At 41.4% G+C, this 25,158-nt stretch overlaps 1 protein-coding gene across 2 annotated transcripts in view; it reads left to right on the forward strand.

The window, feature by feature from the left end:
- The window catches only part of LOC144826880 (A.superbus venom factor 1-like), a 1,649,148-nt gene that overhangs the window by 1,421,542 nt on the left and 202,448 nt on the right, over positions 1–25,158 (forward strand). For both annotated transcript variants that reach the window (XM_078685340.1, XM_078685347.1), the window contains one exon: positions 2,756–2,845. In XM_078685340.1, the coding sequence (XP_078541466.1) occupies positions 2,756–2,845 (90 nt within the window). The remainder of the gene's footprint in view (positions 1–2,755; positions 2,846–25,158) is intronic.

Raw genomic sequence — 25,158 nt, forward strand, 5'->3', positions numbered from 1 at the left:
GGTATAGCAATGCCTCCACAGATGATCAGTGTCCTGCATGTAAGGTTTGCCCAGAGTCAATAGCCCACCTGCAATTCTTGTGACCCTACTATAAAAGCCTGCAGGGCAAGTGGATTGTGCCATTGTGTAAACTGATTGGGCCTGGGCATTACCTAGAGACTATGAGAATCCTAGCCGCCAACACACGCAAGGTGGTGGTATTTGGTCTGGACAGATTTTGGCATGCATTATGGATCAAATGTTCCAAATGTATTACATAGTTTCCTAATCGCTTGTATATTAGAACTGGGATTATTTTACAGATTTCAATTTTTAACTTTGTACTGTTTTAACGACTGCTGTATATTGTACCTTGTAAATAATTTTTTATTGCTTGTACTGTTTTTATATTGTACGACACGTTGCACTTTATAAGATTTTTGTGATCGAAAATAAAGTATATGATGACGGTATAATTGCAATTGTCAATGACAGACCCTGTCATTCCTTAGTATATAATAGGACAAGGGGGATGCAAACTACCTATAAGTCCCTAGTCTATAATAGGGCATGGGAGTTTAGAGGCCCAGTAGATTTCCTGCACTACTGTGTTGCCTGCTGTCACTTTCAAAGGCATCCCTGCTTTGCAGTCTGTATTTAAAAGCAAAATATGTGATTTAGGTGGTACAGGTACTTCCGAAGTGGTAATCTACCTTATATTTACATATGTCACCCCTAAGTCTCCCCTAGTTTTCCCAGGGGTGGGGTTCCATATAACTATAAGCAGGGACTTTATGAAATATGTTATTTATATGTCCTGGTGAGGGAAAAACTGCCAATTCCATTTTCCCCATTGTACATTATTAGCTCCATAGGATAACATTGCAATATTTCATTTAAAGTAACTATTGCTAGAAAGGGGCTAACTTGTCTTTCAAAGACTTAAGCGATTGGCAGTTATAAATCCAACAACTTGCCACTGTTGAATTTATTGTAACTGGTACAGAAAAGAAGTTATAGAACTTTATTTTATGTGAACCAAAATTCAGCCTCTTAGCAGCCTCACTGGATTGGTCAACCTTAACAGACTTAGCTAGGCTGCTTTGATGAGGTGATAAGTGGCCACATAGAGCAGAGGCTATCCAATCGGGAGAACCCTGCATCTGCAGAGGTTAGGTCAGAAAGGGGGTTTGGTAAATCAAAGTAGGCTTCAAAGAGAGAGCAGGAGAGTAAGAAATGCCAGGCTTACTACCCCCTCTTCCTGTAACCCAAATCAGATGGCAAGCCCGGGAAAGGAATTTGCAGTAGGTCAGGACGCTGGAAAGAGAGTGTTAATGGTAATGAGTCACACTAGAAGGTTGGTTTATCTAGCTCTTTCTCTAAAAGAGAGAAAATCTCCATCTTGAATTTTAAACGTGCAGTGCTTTGAGCGACAAGAATATACCACACTTTGGAGGAAGCTGATCTGCTTTTGGGTGCCACCCTACACCTAATTGGACAGGGGGGGCTTTGTGTTGCACCAGATCATTGAATAAATATGGGAGAGCTGCAGAGCGACTCAGTGTAAGTTTGAATTTGGAATTTGCTGCCTGAAACTACAAGAAGGAGGACTGCCCTGCTGGAACCCTTGTCTGCACCACACAGGATTTCTACCTGAATGACCATTCCTGTTGCACACTTGGAACTGCAGCCCTGAAGATTTTGCCGTGCTTCAAAAAGGTTCAAGAAGTGGACTTCTTGAAAGAATCAAGCCAACAGAGCTTCCCTGCACCATCTCCCTCAAGAAGTCCCCATCTTGTAGTGCCGTGAGTGAACTTTTAAGGATTTGGCCAGGTGCATTGTGGGAATTGTGATCCAAACTTGCGTGGACAATCTCAGCGCTTCTATAACATTGGATTTGTGTTTTGGACACATTGAACGCTCAAAAGGAACTCCATGAAGAAGTTTCAGAAGTTTTTAGAAGTTTGAAACAACTTTTGGAAAAAGCTCTATAAGTGGGCCGACTTGGCATCAAGAGCCAAGCCGACCAACGTCAACTGCAACCTTGACAGGATTTCAGGTTCATCCCACTGAAAGCTCAAGACTTCCAGGAGTTGGCTGGGAGCTCCTGCTGAACCAAGCCGGCGAACCCTCTACGAATCCGGCCTGACGAAGCACCCTGCACAAGGTCAAGGAAAAATCCACCCAGAATTTATTTTATGTACAAAGGTAATGTTTTGACCGGGGCCTCCCGCTTAATGTATCAGACCAGGGCTCCATCGTCCCGGTCAAGCATGGGCAGATGTTCCAAGTTGGCGCTAAATGTTTTTAAGCACTAGAAAGAGTTTAATCTTTAAAAACTCCAATCTCCAGTTCCCTATATTGAATTATTTATTGTTTTGATGTCCTTTTAAATATCTAAATATTTCCTATTTTCATAAATTGGTGTGGAATTTTTATTGTGTGTTGTTTCTTACTAATTTAATGTATTGGTGTTTATAAATGCTTTAAATACCTGTCTCCTAAGTTAAGGCTGACTGCTCGCAGCCAGCTACTAAGGGTTGAGCCAGGGACTAGTGTTTTGAAACATTGACTGTACCATATATTTGTCTGTTAGCCTTATTATTACTTGTAGTTTCATACTTACCCCTACTAATAATCCAACACTACCCATCATGCCTTTTGTGCTATGCCTGGTAAGGGTTATTCTTTTTAACAGTTAGTCGTCAAACATTTATGAATTTATATTGAGCAAAATAAGTGGATTTAACACACCTCACTTTGTGTTTGTATTTAGAGAGCAGATGTACAAAATTCTATCATCCAGCTAAGGAGAGTGGTCTTCTCGACAAAATCTGCCAAGGTGATGTTTGCCGATGCACTGAAGGTAATCTATTCTGATCCACTGCTAATCATCAACTGAAGTCATGTGATTATTTCTTATCCCTTTATTTTTTCCATATCTTTTAACTGGCTTTTTTACTTTATGTAGTACATATCATTAGTTGGAACATATTAATATGTAATAATAACGTTGTAATTTTGTACAAATCCTTCCACTTAGAATTTTTTCATGTAGTCCATGCCTTGGCTTATATCATGACGAAGTTCAATCAGCTTTATGCTTTTCACAGTCTCTTATACTTTAATAGAGGAGGACTGCAACCCTGGCATTGTTTATCCTTTGTGGTCTGGTCATGGTCACCCCTGTGTTGAAGCTATTTTTGAGAGCTCATAATAGGAGACTATATCAGGCAGTGCTACTAACAAAAGAGCGTGAGTGTGTGTATGTGCGTGTGTATAAATATGTATGTAGATTTATAAATATATGTATATATATGTGTATATATATATATATATATATATATATATATATATATATATATATATATATGTATATACATACATACATATGCCCACACAAACATATATGTGTAGGTATACATGTATACGTATACATGTATACGTATATATATATATATATATATATATATATATATATATATATATATTACCTACTGGCGGTCGCCAGTAGGTATATATAGTTAGGATTTTTTCTCTATGGGTTTTTTGAAAATTCTATGTCTAATAACTTTGGCGTTTGTGGACGGAATTGGCAGAAATTTTCAGGAAAATGGCACATTTTGTTTCTGAGCAGCCCCTGAAAATTGGGGGGGGTTTCGTCCAGGGGGGGTCGAGAAAAAAGGGGGGTCCCAAAACGTGTTTTTAACATTGAGTTTTCCATAGGGCGGTTGGCCTCACTTTTAGCCCGAACGGCTGAATGGATTTGCACGAAACTTGGCAAAATTGTAGGGACTGGTAGCCCGATGTGCCTTTTGTAGGTCTCAATATATGTGCTCCAGTGGATTTTGAGAAATTAACGTTTAAAAAAAGATATATATCTGTAACAGCGGACCGGGCAGCGTCCCAGGACGCGTACTTTTCGCGCAACGGAGCTTTGTGAAGCGAAGCTGATTGGTTCTCCGGCGTCTGTCAACATTCCAAACAGTCCGTAGCGGCCGCCATCTTGTCTCTCGGTAGGATCGAGAGACAAGAGGGGGCCAAAGCGAAGGGGCAAATGACCATAAGGGGGAATAGTAGATCCTCGCTGACCCCCTAGGTTTGATGTGGAGGTTTTAAAAGGGCCCCGCGGGGCAAAAAAAAAAAATAATAATAATAATCGAACGGCTGAATGGATTTGCACGAAACTTGGCAAAATTGTAGGGACTGGTAGCCCGATGTGCCTTTGCTAGGTCTCAATATATGTGCTTCAGTGGATTTTGAGAAATTAACGTTCAAAAAAAGATATATATCTGTAACAGCGCACCGCTTCGCGTACTTTTCGCGTTACGGAGCTTTGCGAAGCGAAGCTGATTGGCTCTCCGGTGTCTGTAAACATTCCAAACAGTACGTAGCGGCCGCCATCTTGTCTCTCGGTAGGATCGAGAGACAAGAGGAGGCCAAAGCGAAGGGGCAAATGACCATAAGGGGGCATAGTAGATCCTCGCTGACCCCCTAGGTTTGATGTGGAGGTTTTAAAAGGGCCCCGCGGGGCAAAAAAAAAAAATAATAATAATAATCGAACGGCTGAATGGATTTGCACGAAACTTGGTAAAATATTAGGGACTGGTAGCCCGATGTGCCTTTGCTAGGTCTCAATATATATGCTTCAGTGCATTTTGAGAAATTAACGTTCAAAAACAAGATATATATCTGTAACAGCGCTCCGCTTCGCGGAGATAAAATTATATCTGTATTACCTAGCTGTTGCTAACACCAGTTAGCGACGGCTAGTAGGAGATAGCGACCATCTTGGGCCCCACTTTGCATGTGAGTGATATTTATCACTAATGACATGCAAAGTGGGCATGCCAAGATGTTAGCGACTGGAAACAGTCGCTAACATCGCTATCTCCTATTATCAACTTTTGGAAATATTCGAGATAAGCGCGAATATCTCCAAAAGCTAGCACCTGCCCTGAGCAGTTCTTAGCCATGTTATCCAATGGGAGGTGGATAACATGGCTAAGAGCATTAGCTCGGTAATGCATGAATATCGCTGAGTTTTCAGCGATATTAATGCATTGCGGTCGTTTTTTATCGTATTTGCGATAAACCTTGATAATAGCAAGGTTTATGTGCGATAATTTCTGACGGTAAAAAAATCTTTGCAATGCATCGTTAGGGATAAATATCGCTTAACTTTGGTAATATGCCCCAACGTCTGTTAACGTTCGATTCGAAGGAAATCAGGAAGTGTTGAAAAACATTGTCTGCGCCATCTTGTCTTTTTTCAAATGCCACACTTTTGTCGTGCACGGCAGCCATTTTAGATGCCTTGACCAGACCCACTCTGTGCACGCTGTCGATCCTTAGCATGGCTCCCCACCCTCGCAAGCATCTCACCCAGGCAGTGGTCACCCCCGCTCTCTGTCTTATGCATGGGTAATAAACCTCCCCCCATCTGCGCTGCTCTTCCCTGAGAATCACACCCTGTGCCCGCCCGACACCTCCCTTTCGCCCTATTCACTACCGCACCCTCTGACACTCCTTTTCCTCTGTGTCCGATTGTCCAGGCCGGTCCTAGGCTATCAGCTAGCCCTGCAGATGTAGTTTATGGCCACAGCTGTAAAGAATCACCCCTCTTCAAAGGAGTTATAGTAGATTAAGGCCCACAGTCGATGAGATCCGTCACAGCAGAAGCGTTGCTATTATCTGAAAAACATCCTGTATTGTGATTGGGGAGGGGACCGAGCGTGAAGCGGAAGATTCCAGGGATGACTCTTTGTACATCAAAGTTTTTACAATTATGTGTCACATTTAAAATATATAGCACTCCGACAAAGTAGTAAGATTATAAAACTTTAATAATTTATAAATATATACAAGAAAACAAAAATAGTAATAACATATAAACATTTTTAGGGAAAAACAACGAAGTAGCGGTCGGCTGTGCGAATAGTCCCAACGCAGCACAACGTCCAGATTTCCGGCGTGGGGCGTCGCGGGGGGTGGGTCATCAGTAGCAAACTGTTGTGCGAATAGTTCCAAGGCAGCAGAACGCGCCGAAATCTAGATGACACGAAAGTGATGTCTAGTAAGTTGCCACCCAGCAAATAACGGCGTGGGGCGTCGCGGGGGGTGGGTCATCAGTAGCAAACTGTTGTGCGAATAGTTCCAAGGCAGCAGAACGATGGCACCAAGGTGATGTCCAGTAAGTTGCCGCACTGGTTTTGGTATCCTACAATGCTGCTCCGAATAACGGCGTGGGGCGCCCCGGGGGAGGCGGTGTGAACGGGCCTCTCCAGGTGGAGTGTCATCTGTTGTAGTGGGGCGCCCCTTTACCGTTTCAGTTGCCATTCCGTCCGTTTTTGGTCCACTGTGTCAAAAGCCGCAATTCAGCTGAGTTGCGCCCACTCTTGCGGTGCAGCGATAGGCGGCTGTCACAGGACTCTCAAAATGGCGGCAGGCTCTTTCCTTTTTGGGCCAGGTCCACTGAAATGGCCCTGGGACACCTTGGAAATCGGACGCTTGTCTGCTAGGTCTTGGACCCCATTCTCGAAAGCGTCCCCTCCGCATTGAGAATTCATCAAAAGTTTTGGGGGCCCCGACTCCTGCAGGCTTCTGGTGGGGAGCGGCTGCCATGATTGCTCGCGGAATGACCACGACGGAGCTACGAGATGGTGGTGCTCTCATGCTGACGCCAGCTTCAGTCTGAAACATCCAGAAACAAGGTGGGGCTTTCATCGTTTGGGAAAAAAAAAAAGTTTTCATCCAATGAAAAGTGTTGTTTTTAGGTCATATGATCAAGCCTTCCATCATTAGGAAACCAAAAGTAAAATGAACCAATGAAAAGTTTTATAAACAAGTCACATGACCTGTTATGCGGCATAGGGTATAAAATGCGGAGAAAATACGTTGGCACGTGAGGCGGCGTCAGTAGCGGACCGATGTGCGAATAGGCCGAAGGCAACACAACGCGCCAAGATCCGGATGGCACCGAGGTGGTGTCCAGCAAGTTGCAGCACTGGTGTGGCCGTCCTACAATGCTGAAAGTCGGCGTGGGGCGCCCCGTTGGCCTGTGAGTTTGCGTCAGTAGCGGACCGATGTGCGAATAGGCCGAAGGCAGCACAACGCGCCAAGATCCGGATGGCACCGAGGTGGTGTCTAGTAAGTTGCCGCACTGGTGTGGCCATCCTACAATGCTGAAAGTCGGCGTGGGGCGCCCCGTTGGCCTGTGAGTTTGCGTCAGTAGCGGACCGATGTGCGAATAGGCCGAAGGCAGCACAACGCGCCAAGATCCGGATGGCACCGAGGTGGTGTCTAGTAAGTTGCCGCACTGGTGTGGCCATCCTACAATGCTGAAAGTCGGCGTGGGGCGCCGACTTTCAGCATTGTAGGATGGCCACACCAGTGCGGCAACTTACTAGACACCACCTCGGTGCCATCCGTTGGCCTGTGAGATGGCGTCAGTAGCGGACCGATGTGCGAATGGGGCCAAAGGCAGCGCAACAATATATTCTGAATTGAAGACACCACAAGGCGCTGAAATGCCAAGTTCCAGATGGCACCGAGGTGGTGTCTAGCAAGTTGTGGCACTGGTGTGGCCATCCTACAATGCTGAAAGTCGGCGTGGGGCGCCCCGTTGGCCTGTGAGATGGCGTCAGTAGCGGACCGATGTGTGAATGGGGCCGAAGGCAGCGCAACAATATTTTCGGAATAGAAGACACCACTAGGCGCTGAGATGTCAAGATCCGGATGGCACCGAGGTGGTGTGTAGCAAGTTGCCGCACTGGTGTGGCCATCCTACAATGCTGAAAGTCGGCGTGGGGCGCCCCGTTGGCCTGTGAGTTTGCGTCAGTAGCGGACCGATGTGCGAATAGGCCGAAGGCAGCACAACGCGCCAAGATCCGGATGGCACCGAGGTGGTGTCTAGTAAGTTGTCGCACATCTGTGGCCATCCTATAATGTTGAAAGTCGGCGTGGGGCGCCCCGTTGGCCTGTGAGATGGCGTCAGTAGCGGACCGATGTGCGAATGGGGCCAAAGGCAGCGCAAAAATATTTTCTGTTTTGAAGACACCACAAGGCGCTGAGATGCCAAGATCCGGATGGCACCGAGGTGGTGTCTAGCAAGTTGTGGCACTGGTGTGGCCATCGTACAATGGTAAAAGTCGGCGTGGGGCGCCCTGTTGGCCTGTGAGATGGTGTCAGTAGCGGACTGATGTGCGAATGGGGCCAAAGGCAGCGCAACAATATTTTCTACAATATTTTCGGAGTAGAAGACACCACAAGGCGCTGAGATGCCAAGATCCGGATGGCACCGAGGTGATGTCTAAGTTGCGGACCGATGTGCGAATGGGGCCAAAGGCAGCGCAACAATATTTTCTGAAGAGAATACACCACAAGGCGCTGAGATGCCAAGATCCGGATGGCACCGAGGTGATGTCTAAGTTGCGGACCGATGTGCGAATGGGGCCAAAGGCAGCGTAACAATATTTTCTGTATGGAAGATACCACTAGGCGTTGAGATGGCAAGATTCGGATGGCACCGAGGTGATGTCTAGCAAGTTGTGCCACTGGTGTGGCCATCGTACAATGGTAAAAGTCGGCGTGGGGCGCCCTGTTGGCCTGTGAGATGGTGTCAGTAGCGGACTGATGTGCGAATGGGGCCAAAGGCAGCGCAACAATATTTTCTGACTGACACCACAAGGCGCTGAGATGCCAAGATCCGGATGGCACCGAGGTGATGTCTAAGTTGCGGACTGATGTGCGAATGGGGCCAAAGGCAGCGTAACAAGATTTTCTGTATGGAGGATACCACTAGGCGTTGAGATGTCAAGATTCGGATGGCACCGAGGTGATGTCCAGCAAGTTGCTGTACTGGTGTGGTCATCCTACAATGCTGAAACTCGGCGTGGGTCGCCCCATTAGCCTGTGAGATGGCGTCAGTAGCGGACCGATGTGCGAATAGGCCGAAGGCAGCACAACGCGCCAAGATCCGGATGTCACCGTGGTGGTTTCATAGTTGAGAGGCACTTCATCTGCAGTGGGGCGCCGAGATCCGGATGGCACCGAGGTGATGTCTAGCAAGTTGCTGTACTGGTGTGGTCATCCTACAATGCTGAAATGTAGTGGGGCGCCCCTTTACCGTTTCAGTTGCCATTCAGCTGAGTTTCGGCTGCTCTTGATGCTACAGCGACAGGCGGCTGCAAGAGGACTCTCAAAATGGCGGCCTGTTCTTTGGATTTGGGCCTGGTCCACTAAAATGGCCCTGGGACACCTTAGAACTCGGACGCTCGATTTTTTTTTAACTTTCCTGTACATGCAAAAAAAGGTAAATGCCCGGTACGTTACACGCTTCATCTGCCACGATGAACTCTCCAGAGGAACCGAAAAAAAATATAGTTGTGGTAACTATACCATGCATCGTCATATGGAGAGGTGGCACCAATTAATTATAGTGCTGCATAAAAGAGAGATTTGGAGGAGAACCCCTGACCTGCTAGTACATTCATCAAAGAAGTGGCACTGAGAGCTTCAGAGGCAAGGGAAACGGTCCCAAATATTTAGAAGAACTTTGGAAAGATTAAAATGACATGTTTAGATTGTGGCAAATTAATTTCATGTGGACAGATGAGTGTTACTCTAATAAATACAGCATATGAACGTCATCATAGTCGATGGTTGGTAGAGACATTTTGACTATATCCTGGACCTGCCCGTCCTCGCCCAAAATGGCGCCGGAATAAATGGGACTCGTAACTCCTTGTTGTGTACTGGTTGAAGAACCTTGAAATCACGAGATACGTATGCAGTTTTGAAGCACATGGCGGGCGGGGACGAGAATTGATTGAATATTTCGACATCCCTATTGATATTAAGTTCTGATGTGTTATTGATTACTGTACTGTTGAAAGTTCGAATTAACGTCACCCATGGTACTTGCCCGCAAATGTATATCTAGATAATTTTATTGTAACTGGCCCTGTCGTATTTTAATTATAAAATGTACGTCCACCGATTCCGTAACTGTTAGACACCTTAGTTCTTGCAACCTAATGGCCCGCCCGTTACGTTCCTCTACAGTGTAAATGTCTATTCATCATATACGATTACAGTTTGCTCTGTGGCAGGCCCACGTGGTTATAGGCTCGTATTTGTATAATTAAATTTTCACAATAAAGGTTTTTAAAAGAAAACATGCTAGTAGTATATACATTGGTAAAGTTTTTAATAATAGTCACTGTTTTAGAATCATTAAAAGGCAAGTGAAATAAAGCAGACCAATTACATGAAGGGTAAAAGGTATAATACGAAGGAACGCAGTAAAGATAAATGGTCAAGGGCTGTTGTGTTTTCTATTCCTGCAACATAAAGTGATCGATAAGAATCTCATATTCAGGCGTATCGGCGACTAAGACAGCAGGTCGACCCTCTTTTGCTCAACGGCTCCGTCATGGGACGAAGAAACGCTCTTTTTCTCGAAAAAAGAATATATTTTACTTGCAGGACAGTTGTAAATTTTCCGGGAAAGTACATTAGCCTGGAACATTATAACATATATTTAAGAAAAAATAATGTTCGGAAGTAATAAAAAGCGTAATTTTTAGGTCATATGACCAAGCCTTTCATCATTAGAATAAGAAAAGTAAAATGAACCAATGAAAAGTTTTATTAACAAGTCACATGACTTGTTATGCTTACGTTACGCGCTGCGCGCCCCGGATGACTTCCGGATGCGCTAACGCGGCGCGTCATATGACGCATTACGCGACAACGCAGGTCCAGAATATAGTCAAAATGTGTCCACCAACCAGCGGTCGGAACACAACCCCTTTCAGCAGGCTAAATAGTTCTGTTAAATGACAACAGAAGGGACAGGCAACAAGAACCATTAGTCAAAGAGGGGAGGGCTAGTTCTTCTCTACCGGGTTACATTGGGGCGCTACCAGAACTGATCGAATTGGTAGTCTACAGTGTTTCTGGATGTTTCAGACTGAAGCTGGGGTTAGCATGAGAGCAGCACCATTTCATAGCTCCGTCGTGGCCATTCCGCAAACAATCATGGCAGCCGCTCTTTATCGTTATTTTGGGCGGGGTGGGTGGCGGAGCCGAGCTGTTTTGCAGCCATCATTGTGTGGAGTTCAGTTCATTTCACTAGTTTTGTATTTGTCAGGAGGGGTTGTTCCTAATGTTTCTATTTTAGCGAGGTCAAAAAGAGATCCCATTAGTGGCATACTGATTTTGCTCGATTCCTTTTCTTTTTTTTTTTACACGATTTTTCGTTATCTGCAAAGACTAAACAGAGTATTGCGACTCTGTGTTTGTTTGTAAATAGAGAATGAACCAAAGAGAACCAATTCTAAAACAGTAAATACTTGGATAACAATCAATCAAATGGAGAGAGAAGCAGGCACGACGTATTACAACGGGGGCAAAGGCCTGCGTTAACTACCCTTCACTATGTGCAAAGAGAGAGTACTCCTAATAGAAATGAGGGGGGGGGCACCATTCAAAGCAGATCAGTGTGCATAAACACGAAAATGTTTTCACTTACCACGTACTTGACATTCGACAGCTTATGATATTTGCTATTAAAAAACCATTGAAATTCACTGAAAAAACCATAGGTTATAGACCATATATAGTTAGGAATTAGCATTTACAAAACCTTGAAAATTCACTGAAAAAACCATAGGTTATAGACCATATATAGTTAGGAATTAGCATTTAAAAAACCTTATTTTACTCACACAAAACCATTGAAATTCCATATATAGTTAGTTGCACTAACTATATATCGCGCACCCGCAATCCACTGCTGATGATGTCACATATTACATCATTCATGACATGGTCAGTGACATCACTGATGACATCACTGATGACATCTCAAATGACATCACTGATGACATCACTGATGACATCTCATTTGACATCAATGACCACATCACTGATGATATCATTCATGTGACAATACAATGCATCTCCTCACATTTTAATATAACCTCTGTTTCACCCAGTGTTAAAAACAGAGTATAATTTTTGAAACCATTGACACACCAATACTAGTTACTACATACGTACTCACTGATTCCTACGTCTACACACACATTCACTCATTCACCCATACAATCATTCATACATACAATCACTCATCTTTACAACACTATCATATGCACTCATACATCTATACAGACACTCACACTCTGCCACTCATCCATGGAGTTACTCACACACCTAGTCAGTCCTGTAAAGAATCAATCACACTTCCATTTTCTTGTCTATACAGTTAAACATAGAGCACCTTACATTTTCAAACATATACTAACACATACTTACTTTCTTATAGAATCATTGATACAAGTACACATTGATCTGCACAGAGTCACACACCTCCCAGCCAGCCACACACACACTCAGTCTCCCATACAAATACTTGGACAATCAATCAATAACCCATATAGTTAATCATATAGCTACTGATCAACACATGCAGCAGTTTACAGAACAACAGACATAATGATGCACAAATTAAGACAGTTTAGTCACTAACCCATGCACTCAGTGAGACACATTTAATCACTCACTCATACATTCAGTCATGCACCTACTAAATCCTTCGTCCAGACAGTTATACATCTACTCATTCTTCAATATGTAAAACATATTTAAACTTTATAGAAACACACAGTCACTGGATGATGTCATCAGTGATGTCATCAGTGATGTCATTTGAGATGTCATCAGTGATGTCATCAGTGATGTCACTGACCATGTCATGAATGATGTAATATGTGACATCATCAGCAGTGGATTGCGGGTGTGCGATATATAGTTAGTGCAACTAACTATATATGGAATTTCAATGGTTTTGTGTGAGTAAAATAAGGTTTTTTAAATGCTAATTCCTAACTATATATGGTCTATAACCTATGGTTTTTTCAGTGAATTTTCAAGGTTTTGTAAATGCTAATTCCTAACTATATATGGTCTATAACCTATGGTTTTTTCAGTGAATATATATATATATATATATATATATATATATATATATATATTAAATTCACTGAAAAAAACATAGGTTTCAGGCCGTATATAGTTAGGAATTAGCATTTAAAAAACCTTTAAAATTCACTCAAAAAACTATAAGTTTTAGGGGTGTTATAGTTAGCTGGACATTTCACTCATACAAAACCATTGAAATTGCTCCTATATAGTTAGTTGTACTAACTATATTTCGCGCACCCGTAATCCACTGCTGATGATGTCACATATTACATCATTCATGACATGGTCAGTGACATCACTGATGACATCTCAAATGACATCACTGATGACATCACTGATGACATCATCCACGTGACAATCACATACACCTTTTCATACACTAGTGAAATCTTTCATCACTCTTTGTAAAATACAGAGTATCATATTTGAATCCATTGTTACAGCAATACAAGTATCTAAAAACCCACTCAGTGATTCATAGATGTATACACACATCTAATCACTTACCTGTAGATTCAGTCATACATGCTGTCAATGAACAATAGAACACTATCAAAAATACTTATACACCTAAATCGACATTACACACCAGCACACATCCTATTCACATATGAAGTCATCCTACTCACTTATGCAAACAATGGATCATACTTACATATTTACTTAGCTACACACTTATACAAACACAACTTCATCTATTCATTTAGATAGTAAGTCATACTTAGTGAATTATAAAATCATTATTACAAGTATAAAGTTATCCATACAGTCACTCACACAATCATTGAGTCTTATGTATACTTATTAATATACAACAACTGACACATACACTGCCTTTTATTTTTCTAGTTTGTTGGACATGTACCATTGAGAAATATATTTGCTCATCACCACACCCATAAAGATATTCACTCACCCAAACAACTGTTAGAACATGTAGTTTTAACTTCATATATCTAGTGAATCAACTATTCACACATCTTTGGGCAGTCACACACCCCCCAACGAACCACACACACATTCACTCTCCCATCCAAATACTCAGTTAACTAATCAATAACTAATACAGACTTCCACATAGCTAGTAACCAACTGGAGAACCAGTTTACACAACAACTGACAAATTGATACAGATATTCAAACAATTTAGTCACAATCCACTATATATATATATACATACATATATAAACATATATAATCTGCATATCTGTATAAATACAAATATAAATGCATGCATTCATATACCTACATGCATACATATGCATGTTATTTACATGAAAGTTTTAAAAACACTAATAAAAGCAAAGCTAAAAAGCCACCTCATTACAAACAGAATGGCTTTAACTTAAACAAGGGCGAGATCTATTGCATTTTCAATGCTTGTTTACTTTGGTTCCATCAAGAAGGCATTCAGATGTGTCACACATTTGCCATAAATTCTGAATGTTAGCACTCTAGTTGCTCATTAGATCACTGTAGTAAAGCTACTGCTCACCAGGGAAGTCTGCTGCTAATCATACTTTCTATGGCAAAATGAACCCCCTAATTTTGTTCCTTTTTAAATTAAATGTTTTCAGACTTACCACTTCATTCCAATCAAGATGGCTTCTGGTGTGCCATACTTTTGTCATAAGTAAGACTGTTAGCGCTCTAGTTGTTCTTTAGAACACTCTGGGACATTCTGTCATTGGGCTATACTTGGGCTACATCTGGGTGATATTTGGGCTACATTTGGACTCTTTTGTCTCTGGTGGCCATCTTGGGAGACTGCATGTCAGAATTTCTTAATGAAATAGAAGAGGATTTGGGAAGTCACTCAAAATGTGCCCTAATTTTTCTTTCTGCAGCACTAATCATATTTCCTCTGGCAAGATACACCCCCTCATTTTGTTCCTTTTTAAATTAAATGTTTTAAGAGTTACCACTTTATTCCAATCAAGATGGCTTCAGGTGTGCCATACCTTTGTAATAAGTAGGACTGTTAGCCCTCTAGTTGTTCTTTAGAACACTCTAGGAGGCTGCAGTAGAACACAAAGGAATCAACTGACAGTCTCTGTCCTTGTTGGATGTACATGTTTTACTGAGAATGTCAGACTTCATTCTCACATGACTGAGAATGAGAATGCGAATTTACAGAAAATATGCTTTCCGTTTAGCTTATAGATCCCCTTCCAAACCACTGTGGGAAAAGCATGAGATAATAGTTTTCTTTCAAACATGATTCATGATATCCCAGCAGAAGGCTTTTTCACATGGTAAAATCACATTAGAACACACCACAATTCCTAAAATGAGTATGGTACCATCAACAAATGATTTATAATGTAACTAAAGTCCTAAAACCCTCTATTAACTACAATGCTTTTTAAAGAGGTGCTATCATGTATATTGGTCCCAGGATGGTTGCCAACACTTCTTGGATGAAGTGCTGACAGCCAATCAGATCTCACGATGCGATGTGTGGTTAGGCTCCGCCCATATATATATGTGTTTTTGAAGTTAATTTTCATACAAACAACTGGAGCAATTTTCACCAAATATAGCAAAGGCACTTCTGCGTACCAGTCCCTACAATTTTGCCAAGTTTGGTGTAATTCCGTTCAGCGGTTCGGGCTGTAGCCTTGTCAGAACGTCCTATGGAAATTAACATGGGGAAAACACGTTTTGGGACCCCCTTTTTTCTCAGCCCCCACTTCACGAATCTTCCCGAAACTTTCAGGGAAATTTTGGAAAATTACACGCAAATTCCTCAACCGGTGCCAAAGTTATTACCAATAGAATGTTGCGGATTTCCTATGGTAGCTAGGTCCTAACTATATATACCTACTGGCTATCGCCAGTAGGTAATGTATATATATATATATATATATATATATATATATATATATATATATATATATATATATATATATATATATATATATATATATATATATATATATATATGTATATATATGTATATATATATATATATATATATATATACATACATACATACATACATACATGCATACATACATACATACATACATACATACATACATACATACATATATATATATATATATATATATATATATATATATATATATATATATATATATATATATATATATATATATATACACACACTCTCCTGGTTAACAATCCTTCATTGACGAAAATAACCTGAGTCGGTACTGGTGTTAAAATACGTTTTGAAAGGTTTACCACAGTCATGGTGTTTACTTCTTTGACGCCCTTCCTCTGGTTACGACTCCCACCGGACTTTGCGCTGCCTCGAAGGATTTGTTTCCTCTTCCGCGTCCGCCTCTGCCGCCTTTTCCACACCCTTTTGACGGGGTGCCAGTCTGGCGTCCCTTGGCAATCAGGGCTACCTCCTTTAAAATTAAATCTTTTGCCGGAATAGGTTCCGCTGGCTCAGAAATGTCACTTTCAACTGACTCATTATCTTCCTCCAGTGTTATAGATTCCCCCTAAACTGATATGAGCAATACATGGTGTATAGAGTAGCTGCTGCTTCTTAGGTAACTGAATTCTGGAATTTTAATATGTTTTTAATGCAAGCACGGATCTGTTAATTATTTCTAGGGCGCCAATAGCCCGAGTAGGATGGCATTGTGAAATTTTCACATGGCTGTAACGAGAACTTTGTTGAACACTTAATATGCCTTGAGTTTATTATTTTTCTTGCCTTGTAAATACGGTGGCCGTTGGAAATATGACTTCTCTTGATTGTTTTCAATTTCTAAACAGTAACATGACATTAATGTTTACATGAAACGTTTATTTAAACATTATCAAGGGACATTGCATTAACTAAATGTTTTCTTTGTGTCTACTGATCACGTGGCAAAATTTAATCATGGTATGTAACTTTAAAAAGAATGAGTGTACTGGTAAGCTCCACCCGTGAGCAAGAGATCGGCTGATCTCGAAACGCGTTGGGTGTTTTTTCTTGCCGATTAAAAGCTGAAAGCACCGTTCACTGCATTTGGGCTCCGACTCTGGTTATTTTCGTCAATGAAGGATTGTTATCCAGGAGTGTGTGTATATTGAGGGGCTGGCGAACCCCATCGGGAGCCCGCCGTCCTAAGAGGCAGAAGCACGCCACCTCAGCGTGTGTTTAATAAATATATATATATATACATATATATATATAAAACCTATCTTTAACTACTCTCAGTCACCAGTATGTAGTGATAGTTAGGACCTAGTTGCCATAGGTAAAACTTTTTTTTTTGCTAATAACTTTGATGCTGTTTGACGAATCTTCACATAATTTGCCAAACTAGTATACACCTGAGCTCTCCTGCTGCATGGAAAGTTTCATGGTAATTTCCCAAGCAGGGGCATAGAAAAATAGGGGTCTGAAAACGTGTTTTCCTCATGCAATTTCCCATAGAGCGTTTGAACATGACTACAGCACGAACTGCTGTACGGACTTACACCAAATGTGGCAGAAAGCTAGCTCTTGGTCCAGAAAAGCCCTTTATAGGTCTCGGCTAGACAGTGCATGTGCTGTCTCAAAGAGACATGTTGTGTTTGGTCTGTGTGGGATTTAGCCCACCCACAGGCTTCCCATTTGCTCAGTCCATCTTCTGTCTCATATTCTTTAAGGGTGGGCAAAGCTCGTGGAGATGTACTCCATGGAATTCCGCAGAGTCACCTAAAAACACCACGCGATTCCACCGGCGGAATTCATTTTGAATACTGTAGAAAATAAATAACCCTTCATTTTCTAAAGGTGAGCCCTATTTATCCACTAGATGGTGCTTTTAAGTTGTGAATGGTTAACAGTTGTTAAAGTTTTGTATTTAAATGCTGTTAGTCGATAGCATGAAAAATTCTACTGGGTGAAAAGTGAAAGTACATGGGGCGCAGATAAAAACAACGACCCTGGGGTATTGAAATGCTGACATCAACAAGACAACCAACCCACTGTTTGTGAAGAATAAAGAGACAAAATTCTCACAAGAACTTACCTGAAAGTGAGGAGCTCATGGCGCCCGTGTTGATTTGGTGTTTCGCTCCAACCTATATTTGACATGCATTGCTTGATTTTTTCAGACCGATATTTCGCCCTTGTATGAGCAACTCCAGAATTCCGAATTTCATTAGTCGTACACATCATGGTTTACAGTGGTCCCATGTGAATACAATCACCAGTAAAAACTAATAATGTACCACTGCTTACACAGGTCCTCTCCTTTCTATCCTATTCATAACTTTAAAACATATGGAGCGGAGACATTTAACTGAGCAATTGATATTCATTATCATTTCAAGTATTTGGTTTCATGTGTCCTTACCACAACTCAACAACAATGCACATACATTAAAAACTAATTGATTTTATGTGCAACCTACCGATGCCATCTTGGTTGAGAGTGGGATAACAGCCATTTAACTAGTTGTTCTAGAACCATACACTGAAAACCAAATCAGACGTAAGATGGTGTTGTGTGGGTGAGTAGAGAGCACACTTGATCCCTGCCTGGGAGAGAAGAGACCACGTCTGATATTTATGAGTGGGTAGGGTACATGGCACATACATAAAAGAGATCTAAGGACAGTCGGTGTAGGGGCATATTTGAGACTTGAGAGAGGAAATCTTCACAGAACAGACCCCCCCAGACGTAGTTGAGCTGCAATAAATCTAATTTCAATCCATAGCAGCAATACATTAGTATAAAGATTATGAATTCATCACATGTATTACAGTAGATACACATCAGGGCTAATATAATAACAATAACAAAGGGGGAATTCATTGTTAAGTTAAAAACAAATTGGCAATATACAATGAAACACATGAAAGAGCATTATGCATAGTAATAAAAACTTCAATCTCTCCTGTGCTCTATTATTGGGCCCCACACCTGCATATCCAACTTCTGCCTTTGTAGCCCTATGACTGCATATAGGCTATATTATAGATTAAATATAATATAAGATCTGATCCTCCACATCTAAAACAAAGAAGCTTCCTGCTGTAACCACATGGACGAGATGCAGAGCCGAGACACAGCAGTGGCTAAGAAGACCAAATAGCGAAATTTATGAGCCGGTATTACCTGTTTCAAGTCTTCCCCAATTCCTAATAGCATTATAGATGCCAAGATCTTTATCCCGGCCCCTGTTATCTCTGAGAGGAATCTCGTAATATGTCCCACAAACTGTATCAACTCTGATCTGCCAGTCCCAGCCTACCTTCAGTACAATGATACACATCACAAGACTCATAATTGCGTTCCACACCTTACTTCGGATCTATTTCTGCCTAGAGTGAGTCCGCATTGTGCCTGTTGTATTATATTCACAGTGCTGCATCCCCTATAGCAATGTCACTCTTTGGGATGCCTTTCAGAGCCCTTGTCCTTAAACAACTGGGGGCAAAAACCAGTCAACCAAACCTCTATAACTGTCTAGCTGTCTGGATTTAGTGCCAGTAAACTGCGTCATGCGGCGTAGGTGGAGTTTTTGGACGACCTCCGCGCTCAGTTGCAAAACTCTATGACCTCCATCCACGGAGCAGAGTTTACCACCCAGGCCTAATATTCTTTATCACCATTTGTCCCTGGCATGCATGGTCATACCTCTTGTGTTGAGCCAAACCTCCAGAGCATGGACCATGTATTTGGAAACATCCACGGCTTGGCTTTTACAGCTGCATTGAACTGGAGGTTGCTGAACATCATTCATCATATTTAAAACATACCATTTACAATCATTAATGATGAGCTGTGAGGTCTAATTAGAATGCTTTCTTTAATTCCTGGAGAGGAAGTGTTCCCTTAATCTTATTTCATACTGTTTTTCTAAAAAGGTTTTTATTTTTAAGATTATGAAAACAGACACTTCGCTTTTAGCAAAAACTGACTCCTGGTTATAACTGCTGTTGTTGAATTTAGTCATGTTTGAGGGGGCTAGAGGACCATGAGAGTCTAAATATGGGGCAGGTCAAAGATGTGGCTAAAAACAAAATATACTGTAATTTTTTTACTTCTTTCACCCTCAGGTAGCTACATATAAAATAACAAACTGCTTAAACGAAACACAAATAAATATAAAAAGTTGTTACTCGGTGGGAAATGCACTATAGCATATTATGAAACGTCTATTAGATATTGCACTGGACAGGTCTGTGTGTAACTATAGAGCCACAGAATTAAATATTGGTTGGTGCAGTGGGAAATCGTGACTTGTGTATTTTTGGTGCTATTGTCATGTAGTTCCAATAAAAAGTATACAGGATCTGCACGTTTAGATAACATACACTGTAGGATTGGTATCAGATGAACTGTGATCACCCCCACTGGGTATGTTGGCATTCTTGTACCAACTAGCTCACAGTGCCACTAGAATCTATTCTTACCAAGGACAGAATAGTTATTGGCAACCATCGAACATGACAACCCTGATACCTCAGGACTGTGGAAATAATATACTACCTTTCACTCAGTCACTTGTGCTTAATTAGTCTGTCTCAGAGAAATACACAGAATAAACAGGCTGGACGTGTTCAATAAGAATGTATTGAACAGTTGTCATCTTGGTGTAGAATAGATGAGCTGCAACAACCGTTAGACAGTATAAGATATAAATGATTCGCAGCACGATAAATGGATAGTATAGCTCTACCATTGTACTACAGTCATGAATACATATGAATATATAAAACACATGATAAAAGATGCATACTCCTACGATGCCTCCCTAACTAGATGTACCTGAGTATATATGTAGGTATTAAGCCAAGAATTCCTCTAGGATTTAGTCAACCCCATTACCTGAAGTGAGAGACTGTGGGACCCCATCCTGATCTCGAGTTGGACACCCTGCGAGGGATGATAGACCACTGCAAGCTGGAATGTCTGCATGCAGGAGCCTCAGCGTCTCTGGTCAGTGTGGCGGCCAGGAAGTCTCGGTCTTCTCTGTCTTATGTTAGCAAGATGTGATGCATATAAACACCATAGGTCTCCCCAGGGAACTTACCTTGCTGTATTTCTGTGTCTGCTTAAGGATGACGTTGGGCATCAACTTTGTACGTGGATTTTATACAGGAGACGGTAGTCCTGCTGTGCTTCCAAGAATCCTCATGTATAATGCATGAGTTTTCGAACAAAGGAAAACCTGCATTCTGAATGCAGTGAAAAGGTCAGTCCTTGTAAGCCATGACAAGTGTAATGCAGGGAGGATATATAGGTGAAGGGTAATGAGATTACCGGGGCCTATATTATGATACCTAAATGGAATAAAACACCCACTCCTCTTCCGAATGGACAACGTAGTTAAATTCTAAACGTACTACTAGGCTGACTAGATACTGGTATGAAAATAGTAAAAAAAAATCTGTTTCTTTTTATGCTAAAAACAATGTTTAAAACGTTTAAAAAAAGGTTCTAAAAAAATTCTAAAAAGGTAAATAATGGAAATTGACACTCAAGCTATAGTTCTAATATGTCCGTAGGTATAGTTCGAACTACTACAAGCATTTTGAAAGCCATGCATACTAAAAAAGAATGTCAATATTGATATGGAGTTCCAATTTTCCATTTGTTTTCCGAAAGTCTAATTTTCCCCAGCACACGATGGGCCAAATGAGTAAAATGTTTGTGTCCTGGCTGGTAGACGCAAGATTCTCGTTGCTTGCCTCCGCAGTTGGCGGTCCCTGTAACACCTTGCATATTATGTCAATTGAGCACAGATGATCTTCTGTACTGCCCACAGCCGGTGCTGGGGCAGCCTGTGCGCCATCCAAGGCCTGGGTGTCAGAGGAGAAGCCAACTGGAGCAGACACTACCTGTGGTGGCTCTAGGAATGCTGCTATCAACATAGGAATATGATGGGGACACTGCAGAACATGGGCCATTATCGGGTCCAGTAAAGCATCAACGTTCGGCTGCGCACATGATGGGAGTGTCAGACAGAGATCCAACATGCATTTTCTCTGCAAAACAGGCACCGGAGGACAGGTAAGATGCAGTCCATCCAGACTGGTTTAAATGACAAGAACCAAGAAGCACTTAGTTCTCTTAGGCGAGGTGTGCCTAGAAGTTATACCATGCAATCACAGTATTTTCTCTCCAGGAGAACTGTTTCCATCTCCTTGGTGACTATGACATCCATTGCGTAGCAGAAAAACGACAATCAGGATACCAGCTGTTAGAAACAGGATCAGCGGCAGCCCTCCAAATAGGCTTCCAAATGCGGAGTGTATAAAGTTTGGTATAACTCCGAGGACCGCCTGAAAGGTGCTTAATAGTCCAGAACATATGGTCGTAAATAGGTGGACATTGCCTCTCACATCAGGCATGTTAAAGATACAACTTACCATTTCTGTGAAATGGAAAGGCAATTTGTACGTATACGTGCCTGTATCTCTGCCGAAGACCTTGCTACTTGAATATCAAAAATCTCTCGAGCGGAGGTTAAGGACATGGGTTTCTGTATAAGCATGGTTTTCATTCTGATCAAAGTATCAAACCGAATTAATGAAACATTTAGTGAAGGCTGTAACAGCGCCTCCCTGACTGTATGTGTTGGTGGAAACAGTACTTGCGTACAGCAAGTAACCCAGGAACTCACAGTTACCAGATATGCGATGCCCACAAGCATCCCACAGCAACCTTAATCGTTCAGCATCAGGTAACTCCCAACTGAAAGTAACCCGAACACTGAAGTGATCCCAGCTGCTGGGGCACCCTTTAAGTGACACGATAAGTTTGCTACTGAAGCCTTACAGGACCCATGAAGCATTATACCCTGGCATATAAGTGATCCGCTAAAAGTATTCTCACAGTTTGTACCCCTTAGAAACACTTCTTTTTCCCCACTCCGGCATCAAAATCTGTACGTAATTCCCAAGATTTCCCTACCCATTTCTTCATATCTGGCTGCCTGCATTTGTTCAAGGCAATACTGAAATTGAAAAGTAGTGACCAGAAGAGTTATGTAGCCATGGATTAAACATTCTGTGGAGGGTGACTCTGCCACTGTAAAGGAAAATCTGGCCAGTTTTTTAATGCGCAGCATTGTATAATTCACTCTCCTTTGTGTCATTTCAATCTGTTTTTTCCATCAGATTGTATGAGGAAAACAGAGATGTGCTGTTTATGAAACTCCAAGGAACATAGCCTGCGTGAAAAGATTGCAGCGTCTAGCATAACAACATAATAGAAAGCAATTGTGATTGTCCGTGTTGTAATATGGACAAATTTAGTTCTAGTACATCAAAAGATGATGACATAATGTTGCCCATTGAATATATTCTGGATGTTAATATATTCTGGAGGCTAGTGTTGTTAACCCATTGACGACTACTCCTAGAACTTTCTCTAGGTTTATTGATCCACTTCTCGTAATGTTTCTGCGGCCTTTTGTTGTGATATTTTCCAAATCTCATTGTAGACAGCATAACAGAAATGTTTGTGACGTGGCTGCTAAGGACCTAATAAAAAATCCCATAGGTCCACATCCTTTGAAAGTAAGGATAAGTGTAGCTTCACCTGTGTTATTGTTGAGGTCTTTAGAAAATCGAAAACAAATGATGGATGTTGTTTTTGCATTTAGCCAATCGAGGCATAACTTCCCAACACTATGTGATGTCACTACCCCTGGCTGTTGTTTCTGTACAAAACGTGCATCTGGACTACTGACAATAAATCCTTTAGTTTTACCCAAGAAACTTTCCTGACATTTATTGGTGTCTACGGGCCAAATCAATCTCTTCTAATCAGGGTCTGATCTATTGTATTGGACGATGTAATCTAGTGGAACCTCTTCTTGTGATGTTAATTTTCTCTTGATGTTTGATGGTGTGGGCATCCGATGTGTATTCAAATCTTTATTCTTGGCTAATCCAAGACAGGTCGTTTGCTGCATCGTTTCATTCAAAAATATTATTTGCTGAGGAATAAGGAATCTGTCTCTGTTCCCTGTACCTGCCAGTCCTTAGTACGCCAGACAGATTTTAAGTCAATGTTGTCTTTCCAAAAGTTGAAACCCTGTTCAGACAATTAGGTAATAAAGGTAGGAGAATAAATCTGTTTAGTGTTAGTTAACATATTTTTCCGTGCTGGTGTTGGTGCAACCTTATAATAATATGATGCTGGGTCTGATTTGTTAAACCCTGAAAATTACGGTAATTGATGTGCATATGTTTTTTAACTGCTTTACGGCGATGTTGGGCAATGCTCCTATTGGAGGTATGTGAAAACATTTCTGGGATTAGCAGACTTATGCGGAAAGTGATGACCATCACGTTGATAGCAATACATTGTTTGAAAGTCTGATGTGTCTTCTAACATTTCATTTTTAGAAAAGGCAGCAGATGTTTCTAAATCAGACAACAAATTATTTACAGTTTCATAATCCCAATCATCGGATAATGTACCGGAGGTAGTGATATCACTTAATGAAATATTAAATAAATGTGGTATTTTTAAAAGAACAGTCTGGCCAAATATACCTAAATCAACCTTGTCCCACAAGATACCATCAGGTATAGGAACTGCTGTAATGTTCACTGATGATAGGTCTCTTTTTTCACGATGTGATGATAGATGTGGTTTCAGAATCACATTCAATTTTTGTGCCGCAGAGCTTTCTCAAAGATAAGTTCCAATAATAAACATACTAAAAACAATTACTAGGCCTATCCAGAAAATAAATATCTGTGTTTGGTTGAATTGAAATTTGTCTTTCAGTGGAGTTCTAATTTTGAACTTCAGTTTCAAGAGAAACGAGTTCCATTGCAGTGTTGCTTAGTACTTCATTCCGTGCAGGTGACCCTTCAAACGTGATGAGTCTTTCTGTTTGAACTTCTTCTATAGTTGTGAGAGGAGGGTGTCTGTTACTTCGGAGTCCACGCGGCCTAATATTCAGTATCAGCCACATAGTTTAGTTTGATTAGGTCAATTGAGACAAATCCATAGCTTCCAAGGTTTCAGATTTCTATGTGTGACATTTTCATAATTTCAGCGGAATTATGAGTGACATTTCAATGACTATGAGTGACACTTTCTCGCAAAGCAAAATCAAGCACCGAAGACAAGGGAATTTTTTTAATTAGAAATAACACCCGTTCTAGTAACGAGAATCTCTAAGATCTAAAAAGGGTTGCAAAGCTCCAGATCCCCTTGTAACCTGATTGTACTGCAGACAGTGACTCACTGTGCAATGGAG

Source organism: Lissotriton helveticus, chromosome 1_1 (assembly GCF_964261635.1).
Source record: "Lissotriton helveticus chromosome 1_1, aLisHel1.1, whole genome shotgun sequence".
Taxonomy (NCBI): Eukaryota; Metazoa; Chordata; class Amphibia; order Caudata; family Salamandridae; genus Lissotriton; species Lissotriton helveticus.